The 17,920-nt window shown below is 39.7% G+C and overlaps 1 protein-coding gene across 5 annotated transcripts in view; it reads left to right on the top strand.

Annotated features, from left to right (window-relative positions):
• TMTC2 (transmembrane O-mannosyltransferase targeting cadherins 2) overlaps positions 1-17,920 on the top strand; it is a 379,113-nt gene that overhangs the window by 351,408 nt on the left and 9,785 nt on the right. Inside the window, exon 12 of one of the 5 annotated variants that reach the window (XR_012156727.2) lies at positions 8,354-8,490. The exons of 3 other annotated variants lie outside the window; for them this stretch is intronic. Coding sequence is in view for 1 of the 2 variants with exons in the window: in XM_073327619.2 (XP_073183720.1) it covers positions 11,893-11,952 (60 nt within the window). In the remaining variant the exon portion in view is untranslated. Of the gene's footprint in view, positions 1-8,353; positions 8,491-11,892; positions 14,930-17,920 lie in introns of those variants that run through there. One more of the 5 variants, XM_073327619.2, reaches the window with a different exon arrangement.

The raw sequence follows: 17,920 nt of genomic DNA, 5'->3' as shown, positions 1-17,920 counted from the left end.
GCATGGTTAACAATAGTAGTGAAGATGTGATGGCATGGACTTAAGCACAAGTGAGCTGCCCCAGCAGAAGACTGCAAGGGACTCTGGGTACAGGAGTTAATTCAGGGAAGCTCTATGACCTGTATTATACAGGAGGTCAGACAAGATGATCACAATGGTCCGTTCTGGCTTTATAGTCTGTTCAATCTGCGGGATAAGCAAAGGTTCAAGCTGGTTCTTGTTTTGTGAAAATTGTTTCAGCTATCTGTAGCAATGAATAGATAGTCTCACATTGTGTGACTTTCACCCTGAATTACTCACTTGACTAATACTGTAGTTTTTGTAGACAGAGTATTTCATCTCTATTGGAGCATTTGTTTCTTGCACATCTATTCTGTTTTGTACATTGCCATAAGGTTAGGGCACAGCTGTAAGCAGCAGAGGCTACTGCAATAAAGTTCTTCATCTTGAGCCACTTTGCTCTCTGCTGCTGAACTAATTCATTTTTACTGTAGTAGTTGTAAAAAGGCTCAATGCTCAGAGTGAGGGGGAAAAAGAGTTTGGTGGCAAGAGGAGAAATATTCAATCTGAAATAGACAAACTAATACAGTAATAGGATTGTGTTTTAAAGATCAGGTTGATGTACAGTGAAATCCTTCAAAAATCCTGGTAAAAGCTTTCATCACTGAATAAACTTGTGATTGTAAGATGTATCTGTTAGGTCTCCCTGGGATATGTCCTGAATCCAGGACTGGTCAATATTTTCATTAATGACTTGGATAATGGAGTGAAGAGTATGGTTATAAAATTTCCAGTTTGGGAGTGGTTGTAAGTGCTTTGGAGGACAGGACTAGAATTCAAAAGGACCTTGATAAATTGGAGAATTGGTTTGAAATCAACAAGATGAAATTCAACAAGGACAAGTGCAAAGTACTTCAATTGGGAAGGAAAAATCAAAAGAAGAAATACAAAATGGGGAATAACTGTCTAGGCAGTAGTACTGCTGAACAAGATCTGGGGGTTATAGTGGATCACAAAGGGAATAAAAGCCAACAATGTGGTGTAGTTACAAAAAAAAAAAAAAGACTAGAAGTGTTTCTGTAAGACATGGGAGGTAACTGTGCTGCTCTAGTCAGCCCTGGAGAGTCTTCAGCTCGAGCGCTGTGTCCAGGTTTGGACACCACACTTTAAGAAAGATATTCATGAATTGGAGGGAGTCCAGAGGAGAGCAAAAAGATGATAAAAGGTTTAGAAAACCTCATCTATGAGGAAAGGTTAAAAAACAAGACATGTTTAGTCTGGAGAAAAGAAGTCTGAGGAGAAACTTGTTAACTGTCTTCAAATATCTTTAGGCCTGGTACAAAGAAGAGAGTTATCAGTTAGATATTAGGAAAAACATTCTAACTATAAAGAGAGTTAAGTTGTGGAATAGATTACCAAGTGAGATTGTGGAATCCCCATCTCTGAAAGCTTTTAAGAACAGGTTGGGAACACACCCATCAGGGAGTGTGTAGGTACCCTATCAGCATGGGAGGATGGACTATATGAGATCTTTAGGTCCCTTCCACTCTACATATTTTATGATTCTGTGATTGTATTGAAAAATATTGGAAATGCTTATTTTCCTACTCTGGTTGCTTCCGAAAATATTGGAAATTTTGGACTACAAGAATTATGAAAATGCAGCCCAACAGCAGTAGAATATGAGGTGCAGCCCTGAAGCAGGAAGAAAACATTCTGCCTGTTATTAGTTCCACCTTAAGAATATTCATGTGTCAGCCCTATTATCAACAGAGATATGCTAATGTCACTTATAACAATTTTCATCCAATCAAATTTCAGGAGAGCATAAACTTCTGTAAAATATAGTAATCACTACAAAAATGCAAAGCTGTTTTTGTTTTAATTGTATTTTTAAAAGAGATACATGTCCTCCAGCCTACTTATGCTCTTTTCTGTCACAAGGCTATTGCGTGAACAATACATTCTGATTTTATTTATCTTTATTTACCATGGGTAAATCATATTAGATCTTCTCAATCACTACACATGTGTGACTGTTAATTCTAGCAATATTATTCTCAATGAGTGTTAACTGGGAAAATGTTAACCCAGCCTGGTGATAACAAATGCCACTGCACAACAAGAAATACAGGAAGAGAATTTCTAGACATTTAGCTGTTCCCCCATAATTGATATAAATGGGAATATTACTGAGAAAGATCTGTTCTTAGAGATATCATCTAGTTACCATTCCTTTGTGATACTCCAAAACCACGAAATTCTTTTAATATGTTGTTAGGCATTTTGAAAATGTGCTTCAAGCTAATTTTGTTGAAGAAAAATCAATCATCTAGAAACTTGTTTAATCTGATATCCTTTTCCAGAACATGAGATATTGATTCAAACTTAACTTCTATTTATTTGTCGGGACACCATTTGCGTAATAATGTAGCATTCCTAATTTCTTAAAAGTCTGAACTTGGACAACAAATCCCCCCAAAGCTCCTCCACATCTGGCCATCACTCTTGAAAAGAAAGGGCACTTTGAAGAATGGCCTCTGGAGTATTAAATGAAAGCTCACCAGATCTTTGAGACTTGGAGCCACTACCTTGAGCTGATTGGTTTAGATACATTCCTCTTGAAGATGCCATGACCTGCAAGCCACTACCCTCCTAGTGCTGCTTGCAATCTGCAGCTCTTGACAGCTTTAAGTCCCACGTCATCAGCACATTGTCAGATACAGCTGTTTCCACTCTACCACTTCAAAGGGGTTTGATTAAATATCTTACTGTAACAACAGACACAAAGACACACACATAGAATGAGTGGGTAAGGAGAACTGCACCTTTAGGCAAAACAAATACAGTCACCACTGGATAGCCTAATCATGTTGTGGAAAACTAAAACATTTCTTGACTTGAAGGGTTGATATAAATGGCTAGTGCAATACAATATGTAAACACTTCTAAAAAGTGCAGTATGCCATGTTTTTCCAAATGCTTGTGATATGGATTTCATGACCAACATCATACATGCAATATCAGATCCTTCATCATGAAATCAAATCTCTACTAGGTATGGAACTGCCTAATTGTTGAAAGTAGATTGTCTTCCTAGATTCCTGGAAACCCCTACCATTTACTGTGTTATTTTTACATAGCCCTCCCAGGAGAAGCATGCTTCCGTATAGTCAGTGTTGTTAATGTTTTTTAATTTATGGCATAAAGACGGGATAGGTATTATATCTAGATTATATTATATCTTCTCTAGTATTATAAATTTAACTTTGTCTTTCTCTTTTTATGATGAGAACTTGAATTTCAATTTTGCATTTCATCTACATTGGCTTTGCTTTTGCTCCTGACTGAGGGTGCCATGTGAAGGCAGTGAACTTGTTCTTCTAGGGGGGGAACCATCGTGGGAAAAAGAGTCTAACAGAATAAGTAAATTCAGGAGTGCATCACTGCACCTACCTTCTTGTCTGCTTGGTTGTCAATCCTGGATCAGGATCAAGATGCTACTCTCTGGCTCATCCAGAATTGCTGCAACTATGCACTGGATTAGCCTCTCCATGCTGTGACTGTTGGGCAGCATTGAAGATAATAGCTCCTGTGGTGGAAGAGTGCCCAACTCAACATCTGAAGGGTGGTATACAATTCTTTTGATACAGGGGCTATTATCTGGTTACTGAACCTGGAAATTGAGCTCTGATGTCTGCTGTGATAGGGTCAGGCCAGATGGCTATAGGAGAGTAATAGAAGGCAGATATATTAGCCCCAGGCTAGGTAGGTTCCTTTTCCCTGGGTAAGGTAACAGGGAAGGTTCCAGAACAATCAGGAACCTTCTGGAGACAATTAAGACAGGCTGATTAGAACTCCTGCAGCCAATCAAGAAGCTGCTAGAATCAATTAAGGCAGGCTAATCAGGGCATCTGGGTTTAAAAAGGAGCTCACTTCAGTTTGTGGCGTGCGTGTGAGGAGCTGGAAGCAAGAGGCACTAGGAGCTGAGAGTGAGAACGCGGACTGTTGGAGGACTGAGGTGTACAAGCATTATCAGACACCAGGAGGAAGGTCCTATGGTGAGGATAAAGAAGGTGTTGGGAGGAGGCCATGGGGAAGTAGCCCAGGGAGTTGCAGCTGTCGCACAGCTGTTCCAGGAGGCACTCTAGACAGCTACATTCCACAGGGCCGTGGGCTGGAACCCAGAGTAGAGGGCGGGCCCGGGTTCCCCCCAAATCCTCCCAACTCCTGGTCAGACACAGGAGGAGTCAACCTGGACTGTGAATTCAGAAAAACAGCCAAGCTGAGGGCTGCCATGAAGCTCCAAGGCGAGCAAATCCACCAAATAAGTGCAAGACCCACCAAGGTAGAGCAGGAACTTTGTGTCACTGCATACAAGAAGAATAATAAATTTTAAAAAATGAATAGTAAATGTCAGATCTTCTTTCCAACATGTATCTCTGTCCAGCCTGATAATCCCAGGCAAACATATATAATCAAAATTTGCTTTAGCTTGTAAATTCTTCCTTATGCTGCACAAACACCAGATTTCCCTATTTGCCTTCCTCCTGAATCTTTGCAAGCCCTTTCAATTAGCCTGGGTAGGAACAATGACTACAGCAGAGGTGAGTCCGTGGAAGATGACTGAATCTTAAGCAATTCAGTCTGATCATCTTCACTGAAGACCAGTCCCTATTTGCTGAAGTCAATCTTCATAAACTTGGTCCCAGCTTCCAATATGTCAGTTGTGGCACTCATGGCAGGAATGGATTCTTCAGCATTCCTTCTACTCACTTTCTTTGTTTACCCAAAATTGATACTATGTGGTTACCATGTGACCCATTTTTGGTCCTGCATCCAGTAAACTGTGAAATGAATACAGATGTGTACTTCCAAGTCTGTCCCCAAACTTGCTTCTGGATGTCCAGAAAATACAAAGGTGAGCTGTTCCATGGTGTTGAAACTCCTACTGCTTGCTTGAGCTGCCAGGATTATGTGCACCATATGCATACCTGCCTAGTTCCCTGCTACCAACACCATCTGCCTGTGAGACTTCCGCACACCATCCCACTTCAGCAGTGAAAGGAGCTTCTGCAGATTCCTCTCCTCATCTCATGGACAGGCCTGACAATGATTCCTCCCCTCCTGTCACCTGCTTATGGTGGGAGGGCAGGGAAAATTACACAGGCTCCAGCCCCTGCTGTTCTCTTGACTGGGCTGCCTTTAACCCACGTGCTGATCCACTCTCTGGCCCCTGCTTAGGGTCATTTGCCAGGGGTACAGCCTGCTTCCCTTCAGCTATTAGGTGATGGTTCATTCCAACTCCTATTAAACACTTTTAAACTGTATCAATACCTTGTACACAGTTGCCTGTCAGAAGATCCCAAAGATGTGCTTGATCTTGAAGAGCCCTTGTACTAGTGAAGATTAGTGCTTCTCTCTTGTCTTTATTCAAATATCCCCCCTCGTAACAATCTCTGCCTGGGGACAAGGTACCTCCCAGAAGACAGGTTCTTGGAAAGATTATATTTAAAACTGGATATTTACCAGCCATACTGAAGTGGAATATCCAGATGAGTTGTCTAATTTGAAAAGCAAGTTCAGCTGTGGAAAACACTGAATTTCCTTTGGGAAATACATGAGACTATTTTACAATCATCCCCTATGACGCTTTGCACATACTCATGCCAGCTAGCAACTCTGTAAAAGCAAAGGCTCTAAAACTGAACACAGTATTCCGTAGTATGGAATGCTTAGATCCTTTCCCTAACATTCTTGTGTTCCATCTTCATGTGTGAGCTGTGGCTCTGGGAGGTTTCAAACCACAATAGGACTGTTCTCAGCTTTAATTTAAGAGAACAAAAATAGACAAAGAAAACAGACAGAAGCTCTTTCCATTTAGAAAGAAATCTTTCTGCAGACACTCTTGTTTAGTTAACAGTGAAAACAGTTAAATATTCAAATTCTGATCCTATTTAAAGCAATCACTGGAACCCTGTTGTGAGGACTTTAAGGCTTGGTTAAGAGATGTCCCGTAATTTAGTATTTCCTATTTTAAGAGGATACACTGGCTGGATGTCACACTTGAGTAACCTTAACTACTTGAAACAAAGTTTAAAATATACAAAAAAAGTGTTTAACTGAACTTGTGTTATTTAGTGTGTGTGCAGGCAAACCATTTTGGACATGATTCTTCTTTCATTTACACAAATGTCACATTGTTGGCTTCACTGGAGTTGCTCCTGATTTGCCTCCCTCTTGAAAGAAAATCAAACCCTTTAATTACTGGTACTCTTTTAAAAAAATAACGCAAAATATGAGACAATAATTATGAAAGTTATTTTTCAAACAGCAAAATTGTTTATACAGAAATACTCTGCAGAGGGAAAGAGACTTGTTTTCATGAGATTTGTTTTGTTAAAGTAGTATGATAGTGGCGGTGCATTCCTAAAATTTTTTCATCTATGAACATTTTTGCCCTTTTACCCTATATATTAAATCTTTCTCATCCTTATTATTGCTAGAATGCTTACATTGTGTATCTAATTTGTGTAGGTTGTATAAACTATAGAATTTGGATAATTATGTTAATAGGAATTTAATGAGGGTATGCAAGGAATTATAAAATAATCTGACCAATTTGATATTAATTAACCCTTTGTTCACCAGAAAATCATCAATTCATTTTAATAATTTTAAGAATAATAATTTAATATTTTTAGTTAATTAGAAGGAGAATCTTTCTGATCACTGATCTACTGTGTAATATTTTTTCAGATAGTATTTAGCTCATAGCAAGGATGTAATACGTATAATGAAAATCTTTGGGCTGTCCTATTATCTGTAAGTGGCACAGTAGAGTAGATTTCCTTAGAACTTCATAAAAAAGGATTTTTCTGTCAGAAAACACATGTATGTAAAACAAAACATTTTGGTGGTAAATTTCTCAATACATACTACCTCTACCATAGTATGCAAAATCTGCTTGTGTGAATAAATGAATGTACATAAAAGATCTTAATTGCACAAAACTATGCATGATTTTTATTAGCATTGTTACCCATATTCTAAGGTACTCTTGCTACTTAGCTACCAGGAAATTTTGCTTTAAGGACTGCTTGTTTGGGATTAGAATGCAGAATTTGTCATAAAATTTCACAGTTGAGTAATTATTTTGAATTTTACCTTCAAGACCCCAGTTCAGAAGATAGGCACATGCCAAACTTCAAGCACAGGTACCATGCTGAATGGAGGCCCAAGTAACCACAGGTTTATAAATCAGCCATTTTTGAGTTTGGATATACATCATGAAAATGCATATAATGTCTTTATGTTCAATGTCTGGATATGCCCAGTGCGTAAGCAAAATTAGAGACCGAAAAAAATCGTGAGGTCATCTAGGTCTGTCTCTCCGATAGCAGGTTTATTTCCTATCGTATATCATCCAGGTCTTTATAGATAGATTCCCAAGATTATTGTGCAGGATGGGAATGCAGAATAACTGTATAATGGTTATATCTGTACTGAAGTGTATAACTCATCTAATGAATAATTAAAAAAGCAGGTCTGTGAATCTAATTAATGGGATGCCACATTCTAGATTTCTAATACTGATTTTATAGAAAAGGGATCATCATGCTTTGGAGGTGATGGGAGGCAGTAGCCAGTTAAGCTATATTTTGTTGGACTCCCCAGATTAGGAAAAGATGCATCACGGTCTGACCTATGCACTGGATTGTGTTTCACAGTCCTGTAGTAATACAACTGTGAGTGCAGAGCTGCCGACCTCACTTCCTATAGAAAGCAGGATTGTCTACACCTTCTGCACGTAGCCCTTAGTGTCAATCAAAAATAAAGTGCCATGAAATATAGAACTCACAGCAGTAAATTAGCATTTCAGAAATTAAGCCATCTGTTTGAACTCAATTAAAAAAAATCCATCAAGGTTTTCTCCTAATAGAGTATTCCAATGCTGATTCTGGAAACAATGCAAGGAATTTATCATCCAATTAGAGCTGAAAAGGACATGGATTTTAATGCTCATTAAATAAACTTAGCAACTCTACATACCCAATAGGGTATTTTGCAATAAATAACTTCCTAATTTTCTGTCTAGCCTACAGTGCTGATGTATTTTCCACTCTAGGAATGATTTCTAGAGGCAGGTTGCTATATCTACTTGAATATTTCTCCTTGAGCTCTGTATCTTTATTGCCATAGTGCTAAGGGGCTAGATTGGGTTTGTTCAGAGCAATAAAGATCTCCTACTGTGAGCATCTGTGCCACTAATAACGTTGCTCTGACAACTATCATGTGCTATATCTGTCCAGCATTTTTGACTTGGCCCTTTTGACACAGCTGTTTCTTATAGAATATCTAAGTGGCTGCATTCAGGAAAAACACGTTGACACTGGGCTGTATTGTGCCTGCTGAGATCTGCATATGGAGGGGGCTCGCTGCGTATGTCAAGATCCACACAGGAGAAGTGGATGGGTTGGAGCTAGACAGGTGTGTGGGAGAGGACACACATCATCCCATGGAACTTGAGAAAAGTTGCTGTAGTCCCAAGCTGTATTAACTTCTTTTTGAGGGATGCTGAAGCCAGATGTGGTGATGTGATGAGGAGGGAGGAACTCTCATTTCCCTATTAGAAAGTCCCCTTCTCTGGAACTATCTGGACCACTGTCTTTAAGAAGTTGAAACACATGATGCCACTGTCAGCTGTAGTGGACCACAAAGCATACATTTAAATGGATATTTCTGATATTTTTGTAACATATCCTCAAAATGGAGAGTAAGCAGCTATAATTACTAAGCTGAGACAGTTCTGCTAATTCTTGGGTACATTTGGTATATAATTGTCTCCAGTTCTGGAACTGTAAGTAACTGTATTTAACCAGACTTATTGGCTTGCAACAGAGCCCTGCTGTAGTAGCTCACTACCTTACACTAATTTAAAACAATCCCAATTTTAAAGAAAAGGTCCCTTTCGATAAAAACAAAAAATATCCTACCCCATAATAAAAATTTGAAGTGAGTTCACATACAGGTACATTGAGTGTCTCTCCGATTAAGTGAGCTGTAGCTCACGAAAGCTTATGCTCAAATAAATTTGTTAGTCTCTAAGGTGCCACAAGTCCTCCTTTTCTTTTTGCGGATACAGACTAACATGGCTGCTACTCTGAAATCAGACATTTATCTGAATTATTGTTATTTCTAGGGAGGAGACATGGGTTACCAGAGCAGAAGTTGAACTCTCCTCCACCTCTGTGTACTGTAACTTCATATATATTATACCTGTCTATATATTTAAACCTTTCTGTTGAGATTTTTGGAAAGTCAGTAGCTCTTTTGTCCTTTAGTTCTGTTTGGAAATCCTGGTTTTGGCAGGTGAATTTTTGATGATTCACAGATTTGGCACTGTACTTTTACCCTTAATAGAGGAAGAAAACACTTTGTGCACATAGAATATGAAATTTTGCTCTTTGGGAATTAACAAGGGCTCCAAGGAGAGGCTACTAAGCATTACTGGGTTTTAATTTACACATGACCTGATGGGGAAGCTCAGATTCTACAGTGGCAGAGTACATATTGTAGTGTCATGGCAACACCACTGTGGTTAAGTATGCATCACAAGTTTTGTTTAAAGGTTGATTCATAGATATTTAGGTCAGAAAGGACCATTATGATCATCTAGTCTGACCTCCTGTACAACACAGGCCACAGAATTTCACCCACCACCCACTTGATCTTTCTAAGTCCTCTAAAATCAGCATGCATTGTTGGATTCTGTTGAAATTCGCTGTGCCTCAGGAGGGTGCAGGGCAGGGTTGTTATCCACATTTGGGGTCCTTTGAGCTAGGGGTTGTAGAGATATAAGTGCTGAAAAAAATAGCCATTTCCAAAAATTTTGTAGGTTTTTTTGCACAGAGCCAGAGATAGAACTGTCACTGTGATGCAGGACACAGTGGTCTCTGGTGGTCAGTTTTTACCCAAGGTAGTGCATGGCACCCACTAAGTGTTTTGGGGACCCGAATTGTGAATGGTATTTAAAAACAGGTTCACGTCTTCATTTGTGTGTGCGGTCTGGAAAGACTACAATGTGCATACGACAATACAGAAAAAAAAGTGTCCTTTAGTGTTATATGGAATACTGTAGGTAAGAGAGAATGGGTCATAAAAGGAGATGAAGAGCTTGTACATTTCAGCACCTGTGAGGTTGACAGAGTAATAGTATGTTTAACGGGGCTTACTGGGGCATTGCTGAAAAAGGGCAGAGATAAGGTTGCAAGAGCAACCTTAACTATGCATTTCCTGGTTTTCAGAAGTTGAGTTTTGCTCAACTCAACATTCTTCAAGGGGATAACATACCACCAAGCAATCTTAACTCTTTGTTAATGTAGTTGTGTTCTTGATTTTGTTTTTGCCATTGAATACTTTAACATCCTAGCTAGATATATGGTTAAACATATTCTCCAAAATTATCAAATTTCAGAAGTGTGGAAATTCTCACATTATTATGATTAATAGTATTAGTATTTGTATTATATTAGCATTGAGAGGCCCCATCGTGCATAGGCACTTTTCATAGTACAAGATGGTCCTTACCTCAAAGAACTTACATTCTAAATAGATGAGGGAGAGAGGGGCAATATTTTGGAGATGGTGAACTAAGGCAGGTAGAGATGAAGTACTTTCCAGTCTTAATGCAATACAGGAAATCTGTGGCAGAGTCAGGTATTGAACCTATATCTCTTGATTCCCAGTCTAGTGCTTCAGCAGAAGGTCAACTTTCCTCTTGCATTTTTAAAAAAGAGCAAATTTTAAAAAGAAAACATTGGTCATAGATGACAGCACCCTGTGACCATATTCATTTTAAAAAGTGTGATAGGAAGGCTCTGCAAAGTTAATATTCATTAGCTAGTATTTAGTGATAGGTAACAATTAGGAACAAACTTTGAAAGTAGTGTATGTGGCTTTAATATTCTACACAACATTTTAAAATGTACCCCTTATGGTTATTAATATTTATTACTTACATAGTACTACAAATGTATACGACACCGTATAATAGATCAATTTTGTCAAATTAAGACAGCACTGGCAGGGGCAAGTCATAACTTTTTAAAGGTGTGTGGCAAGTGTCTAGCACCTTGTGGGCTGACCCCCATTTGTCCAGGGACCACAGTTTGGGAACTGCTGTCTTAATAAATCTTCAGACACCAAGTATCAAAATCAAATAGTCACACTTAACCCGTAAGTTCATAATTTTAACTTGCAGTGTTGATTTATTTGCTGAGTACTACACTGAAAAGACCTGCAGGTTACACACTGCCAAGTGAGACATTAATTTATGTGTATTACATGGAAAACTGTATTTCACAGAATTCCTAAGAGGACTACCAGAGTGCCATATTCCTGACTGCCCACTGCTCCACTGCCCCCCATGAGTGAAAATGAGTGTGGGACAGAATTTAGGCAAAACAGTTCAGTCTAGTTCAGATTAAATCAACTGGATGATCTTGAGAGGGGGCAAAGCAAAGGGAGGGAAAGAAAAACATATCGCTTCTAGAATTACAGTTTGCAGTTCATAAGAAAACAAATATTTATGCCCTAGGTTCCTCTTGACAACTTCACTAGTGTCTCTCTGTTGGCAAAAATATTCTTTGCACTGTAGATCATCTTAAAGATATATTTATTTATTCATTTATTAACAAGATTGTGGAGGGTATTTTTATCCAGCTCTGCCTTGGGATTGCCTCGGCAACTCTATGCTGCACAATTTACAGCAAACAGAAGCAATTTTTTTCTAGCGTTTTGGAGTTGTGTTTAGATGTTATTGATCAACATCTAAAGTACTGAAATCATTTTAACTTCACTTGATAAACTGTACGTTTCTTTTCCTTCCAGCACAACTGTGGAAGCGTGAATTGTTGGAATTGCTTCATCGTATTGCCAGTAGTGAGCTAGTTCAAAAGTAAACTGTAAATAGGAAGCCCAAAATTTAGCTAAAAATTCCTTCTGTAATTAATAAATCTCATTCGTGGCCAGCTTGTTTTTTTTTTCCGGTCTTGCTTAGGTTCTTATACACTAGTGCTTGTTACTGTGTTTTAACCAATGACTGTGTCATGTTCCCTATGTTATTATGCATTCCTATAAAATTAATGCAGTATGTTGTGAGATTCTGACTGCTTGTTATTGGAGTTCAAAGCAACTATATCCACACACACACACCCCCGCCCCAAAGCATGACAAACCAATCAAAATAATATACAAGTAGCTCATCATCACCAAAACCTCTAGTGTCTAAATGTTGGAAATCTCATAAGGTCAAGCTTTCTGATAGAACTTCCTCAGATTTTCTGGACCAAAAATGCTACATGAACACCTTTTTCCCAGGGAAATTCAGTAGTTTGTTGTGATTCCACCCAAAATTATCAAATGGCAAGACTGGTCTGTGTCTGCTTATGCACACACATCGCTGCATAAACCTATTGACTGGTCTATACATAGATCAGAGTACTCTCTCGACTTCCCCCTTCTCCAGGCGTATGTAAAATTGCAGGTTTTTCCTCTCTTATCTTTTCTTCTTTTCTTTCTTATCTATCTTTCTATCTTTTCTTATCTTATCTTCCTCTCTTATCTTTTCCTCTCTTATCTCCTGCATTTTAATAAAATGCTCTCGGGTGAGGGTGGGGAGGATTGGTTGCTCCTTTTATCATTATTGTTGCTATGAGAAAGCTGCAGCAAAGATGATGGGACTCTAACTTTGTTTTAAAGATACTCAGGTTTATGGACAGCCTCTTTTCTTTTTGAATGATTGGGGAGTTCCTCAGCTGTGGGCCTACTGATGAGAAAGCAGTGTCTCCTTCTTCTGCTGGCATCACCCCAATCATTGAGAGTTCCATTGCCCATGAGGGTTTCAGCAGCCTTGGGAAATCTTGGTACTGCAGTGGGAGTTGGTCTTTAAATAGCTCATTCTTAATCCACTGACATGCATGAAGGCCACAGCGAGAACTTTAAACTTGATCTGATACTTGACTGGAAAATTCAAGAGTTCTGATCAACCCATGTGTAAGCGGGGGAATAGTCCCGCTCTTGTGGGGAACTTTCCTGGCTTCTGCACTACCCTGGTGAAATGGGCTAGCGAAAGGATCTGAGACCTCGCTCCCACTTCCTTTACTCAGTGGCCTCCCTGCCCTTGAGGACTCGCCTTCCACTCTCCTGTCTGGGAGAATCCTCGTAACCCCAACAAGGCTGGGCCCAGGATTCCTAGGGGCTCGACCCCCAACCCTGCTGCGCTCACCTAGGACAGGGGCTAGGGTGTCCCGACTCCTGGGTACTCTCTCTGCACTGGGCACTTCTCTGACCCACTGACCATTACATACAAGTTAAAGCAAATGCAAGTTATTTAATCAATAATTAATTTTAAAAAGAATAAGGAAAAATGGGAAAGGTTAAAGGAAACACATCACCCCGCTCTGTGGCAGGGAACATCACAAACAGTGTCTCTGGAATGTCCGGGCAGTTCACAGTTTGTTCCCTGTAAGTCCCAGGCCGCCTTCTCAGGCCCTGGCTGTGCTGCAGGGATGCTGTGGGTTGGACACTTGCTCTGGTGGTGGCCCACACGCTCCCAGGAGCTAAGTGGTAGGACCCTTCTTCCCAGTGTAGCCCCGCCCTGTCGGGGTTAAGATCCAAGCCTGGCCTGCAGAGCCTCTTGGCTGAGGTGTCTCCCTGTGCTGGGCCCGCTGCCCAGGGTCCCTCTCAGTCTCCCCAGCTGCACACGACACCCGGCTGCGCATTGCTCCAGCTCCACTCTGTCTCAGCACTGCTGCTGCTGCTCTGCCTCCAGCTCCCTGGGCTGCTTCTTTGGCCCCTCTGGCTCTGCTTGCTGCAGCTCTGCTCCCAGGACAGGTCTGTTCTGCAGGCTGCTTCTGTGACTCTGCTCCCAGCACTGACCTGCTTCCTGGGCTGCTCTTCTGGCCTCTCTGGCTCTGGTTGCTGCAGCTCTGCTCCCAAAGCAAGTCTGCTCTCTCTGGGCTGTGCCTCTGGCTTTGGGCTGCAGGTCTGCTCCGAGGACAGGGTCTGCTCTCTCTGGATTTGGCCCAGCTCTGCTCCCCAGCTTAGCTTGGGCTGCACTCTCTCCTTAGCTCGGCCCCACTCTGTCTGACCCAGGCAAATCCAGCTCACACGGAGGACGGGACCTCCCTAGCCTCCTGACTCCCTGATTAGCCTGCCCACCCTATTGTTCAGGCTGACCTGGAGCATTGGCCTCTCCCCATTGTTCCTGGGGACTGTCAGTCTCAGGGTCCTGATTTCCCATAGACCCTTCCCCTTTTAGTACTGGGAGCTAGCCAACCAAAACACCCCCACTGACTGTTAGTAAGGGGGCAACAGTTCTCTTACATGTTTGTCAGGGAGGGACACTGCACCACCAGGAGGCTTTTTTCCCTTTAATGTATGTGTGAAAATTGGGGGCGAGAAATGTAAACAAAACAAGATTGGTGTCTGTATGTTAATGAGAGAATGGGGAACAGAGATAAGATCAGGAAGAGACATCACACACAATTTCAGTTTGATGTGTTATTTAACCCCTCTGAAATTTCACCTGCAAACATGTTTAATTTAGTATTGAGTCAAAGTAAGGGCCTCTGTTGGTTTTATCCAAATGGTTTCCTCAACGCTAACTATAGATATTGCCTTTCAACAAGCACTGTTTCTTGTTAGTGTTTACCACAAGGTATTTAATCTTTTTACAACAATAGAAAAATGGGTGATTTCATACTGGTCAGATTTCATCATTTTATGAGTTTTGATCAGGTGACTCCTAGAGATCCAAATATGCAAAAATTAGAATTTCAAAGCTACCTTTCACTCTTCAACATAACTCATTTTCAATGAATCAGGCACATCTTTTCACTGTGGGGGGGGGGACTTAAAAAGGGTGATTTTTTTCCCTTGCAGAATGGACCGATTTGCAGATTCACAATGAAAAATCTAAAAAATTCAAGTAGTTTATTTCAATCCTGCTTTTGACTGTTTTATAGACCTCTGCTGCCTTTATATGCTGACATAGGATATTGTAGCATAATAGACACATATGTCTATCGCCTGTGTACATGAATCTGCTTCTTTAAGAACAATATTCACTTCCCTCCACTTACTGTTATTCCTCTTTTATGATCTTGTCATTATTTGTGGCTTTATCTGCCTTATTTAGATTGCAAGGATCAGTAACTTGTCTTGAGTCTCTCAGTGACACAGAATAAGCAATCCTTTCTGGTTTTAGATAAATTGTACTAGATTGTAAAAACTGCAATTTTTTTAAGTTCATGGGACTTACATTCATATATTAAGAATGAACCTAAATGCATAACTATCAATTATCACCAAATTAGTGTTCTCTTAGAGACCAGCCAGTTTTGATTGCATTCATACGCATACCCATTCTGTTCAGCCTTGCACATATGTTCTGCTCGACTAAGCAGACTATGTCATATCTCCTTAACACACTCCTGATAAATTAAGTGTGTGGTGGTGTTTTCCGCCAGAGAATAACAGTAAACTGTTTTTCTTCTTCCCAATAAAAAGCGGAAAAGCTCATTCCCACATTCAGAAATACAGTGTTGATGTGGAGCAAGTGCACATTTAGTCCATGCTCTTAATGAGACAGAATATTGGTTCTGAAAGATCCTGCACAATAACAGTTTGTCACTACAGTTAGTGACACTACACTCATTTGCTTGAAGTGTAGGCTTTCTAATTAATACACGGACTACTCTTGTTAGATAAGCTAAATAAATTGTACTTAAACTGTAATCCATTAGATATTAAAACGATCACATTGCAGAAATTAGAACACAGCTTGATTTCTATAAACAAAAATCAAGTAATCTGAAGATATTTGTATGAAATTCTAAAGTGCTAAGAAAATGAGATACAATGATTGCATGCTGTACAGTACTAAAAATATTTGGGGTGGAAATCAAGAGTTTATAATTAAACACTTTGTGAGACCTGGAAAACTTATTTAGTGATTTAAAAAAAAATTATAACCATAATATTAAATACTCATAATGTATGTTCCTATTCAGCAGCATTTCATTACTACGAATAAAAGCTATCTAAAATGTTCATCATGATTTCCATTTGGATTGAAAGAATGATTACTGAGAGGTTGTTTTAAATTTGTTGTACCAAAGCAATTCATCCATAGCTATTAGGGAAAAATATCGAGACCTACCCAAATTACAAATGTCCTTTTCGGATTTTCAAGCTGTCAATATGATCTACAGCACTTCATAGTTGTAACTTGTTCATTCATAACTTGCCAATATGTAATACAGTATGCTATGACTTTATATAAATGTCTGTGGCAGATATCTTTCACCAACTAAATATAATATATATGTTTAGTTTTGAATGATTTTCTGCTCTTTTCCAAATTGGATATTTTTCTGAAGGTTGACGTGAAAAAGAAATTGACTGAGTGAGAGCTCACACTGGCTGGAGAGCCATTGTATTATGCTAAGAAGTTGTCCCCTGTGGAAGTGGTAATTGAGACAGAAAGTAGACTACTTGGTGTTCCCATTTTCATGCCAAATTCCAGAACTCTTCTCCAGGTCACAGCTACAGTTTCCTTAATGAAGCTGGTGTCCAAAAAGTTTGGAGTGTGCTTGCAAGTTCCCCTCCTCACATGGAAACGGAAGGCTGTCCTTATTTTTATTTAAAATGCTGTAATATGTAGATTTAGAAGTACACAGCTAAGGACTTTGAAAAACACTTTTGGATCAGACGCATATAAACAAAAATTTTATACAGTACATATTCTGGAACTAGACATTAAGGAGCAGGTCCTTTGACGTCAATGAAGTAAATGGAGTTGTGACAGTTTACACCAGCTGAAGATGTGCCCCAGTATGTGCATTTTATTTTCAGCTGTTAGGGTGACCCAGTTGTTTGCTTATGCTTCTCTTTGCTCCTGTCATTTACAACTTGGTGTGTCATCCTAATTTATGAGACTAAAGGATAGATTAAACTGCACAAATGATGTGTTCTGCCTAACTGTTCTTTTTGGGAGGAGGGGGGTGGAATTTTGTAAAAAAAAATTGTTTATTTTGTTTGTATTTATTTGCTACCTCCAGAAGTTATTAATTTGTGACATTGTTTGACAAAACATGACAAGTATGTTATGCTGTGAGAGGCTCTTCATCCATTAATGAAAGATTGCAGAATACAGGCTAAAGTCTTCCTGAATATCACAAAAAGAAAAGGAGTACTTGTGGCACCTTAGAGACTAACCAATGTATTTGAGCATAAGCTTTCGTGAGCTACAGCTCACTTCCGATGAAGTGAGCTGTAGCTCACGAAAGCTTATGCTCAAATACATTGGTTAGTCTCTAAGGTGCCACAAGTACTCCTTTTCTTTTTGCGAATACAGACTAACACGGCTGTTACTCTGAAACCTGAATATCACAGTTACTTTAATATTATAGCTGAGCCTGAGTAATGGAGATTGGATTCAAATTTGCATTTCCACAGGGTTCAGGCTTGTTGTTTGAATTTGGCCAGCTGTATATATTGGCCAGAGTCATGACGTTTGGGTTTGGAGCCAGGCTTCCCCAAAGTTTAAGCTGTTTGAGCCCATTTCTATTTAATGCGTCTAGGAAGTTGTGCTAATTAGAACACAGATTTGGTCAAATTAGAACTGCAGGAACTTCCCCCCCATCCGCTACATCCTCCCTTATTTTATCTAACACCTTACTTTTAGTCATTCCCTTTCTCATTCCACCTCTCCATCCCATCCTCTTCTTTCACCTCACTTCTCTAACGCTCCTTTTCATGCACCTCTCTTTCTGTAGACCATCCATTGCATGTAGCTTTGATACCATCACAGTCTACTCATGTTTGTGATTAGTGTACAGGCTGATGAGTATAA

The sequence above is a fragment of the Lepidochelys kempii genome, chromosome 1 (assembly GCF_965140285.1).
Source record: "Lepidochelys kempii isolate rLepKem1 chromosome 1, rLepKem1.hap1, whole genome shotgun sequence".
Classification (NCBI taxonomy): domain Eukaryota; kingdom Metazoa; phylum Chordata; order Testudines; family Cheloniidae; genus Lepidochelys; species Lepidochelys kempii.
Note: the sequence above shows the minus strand (reverse complement) of the source record. Positions and strands in the feature narration are given on the sequence as shown.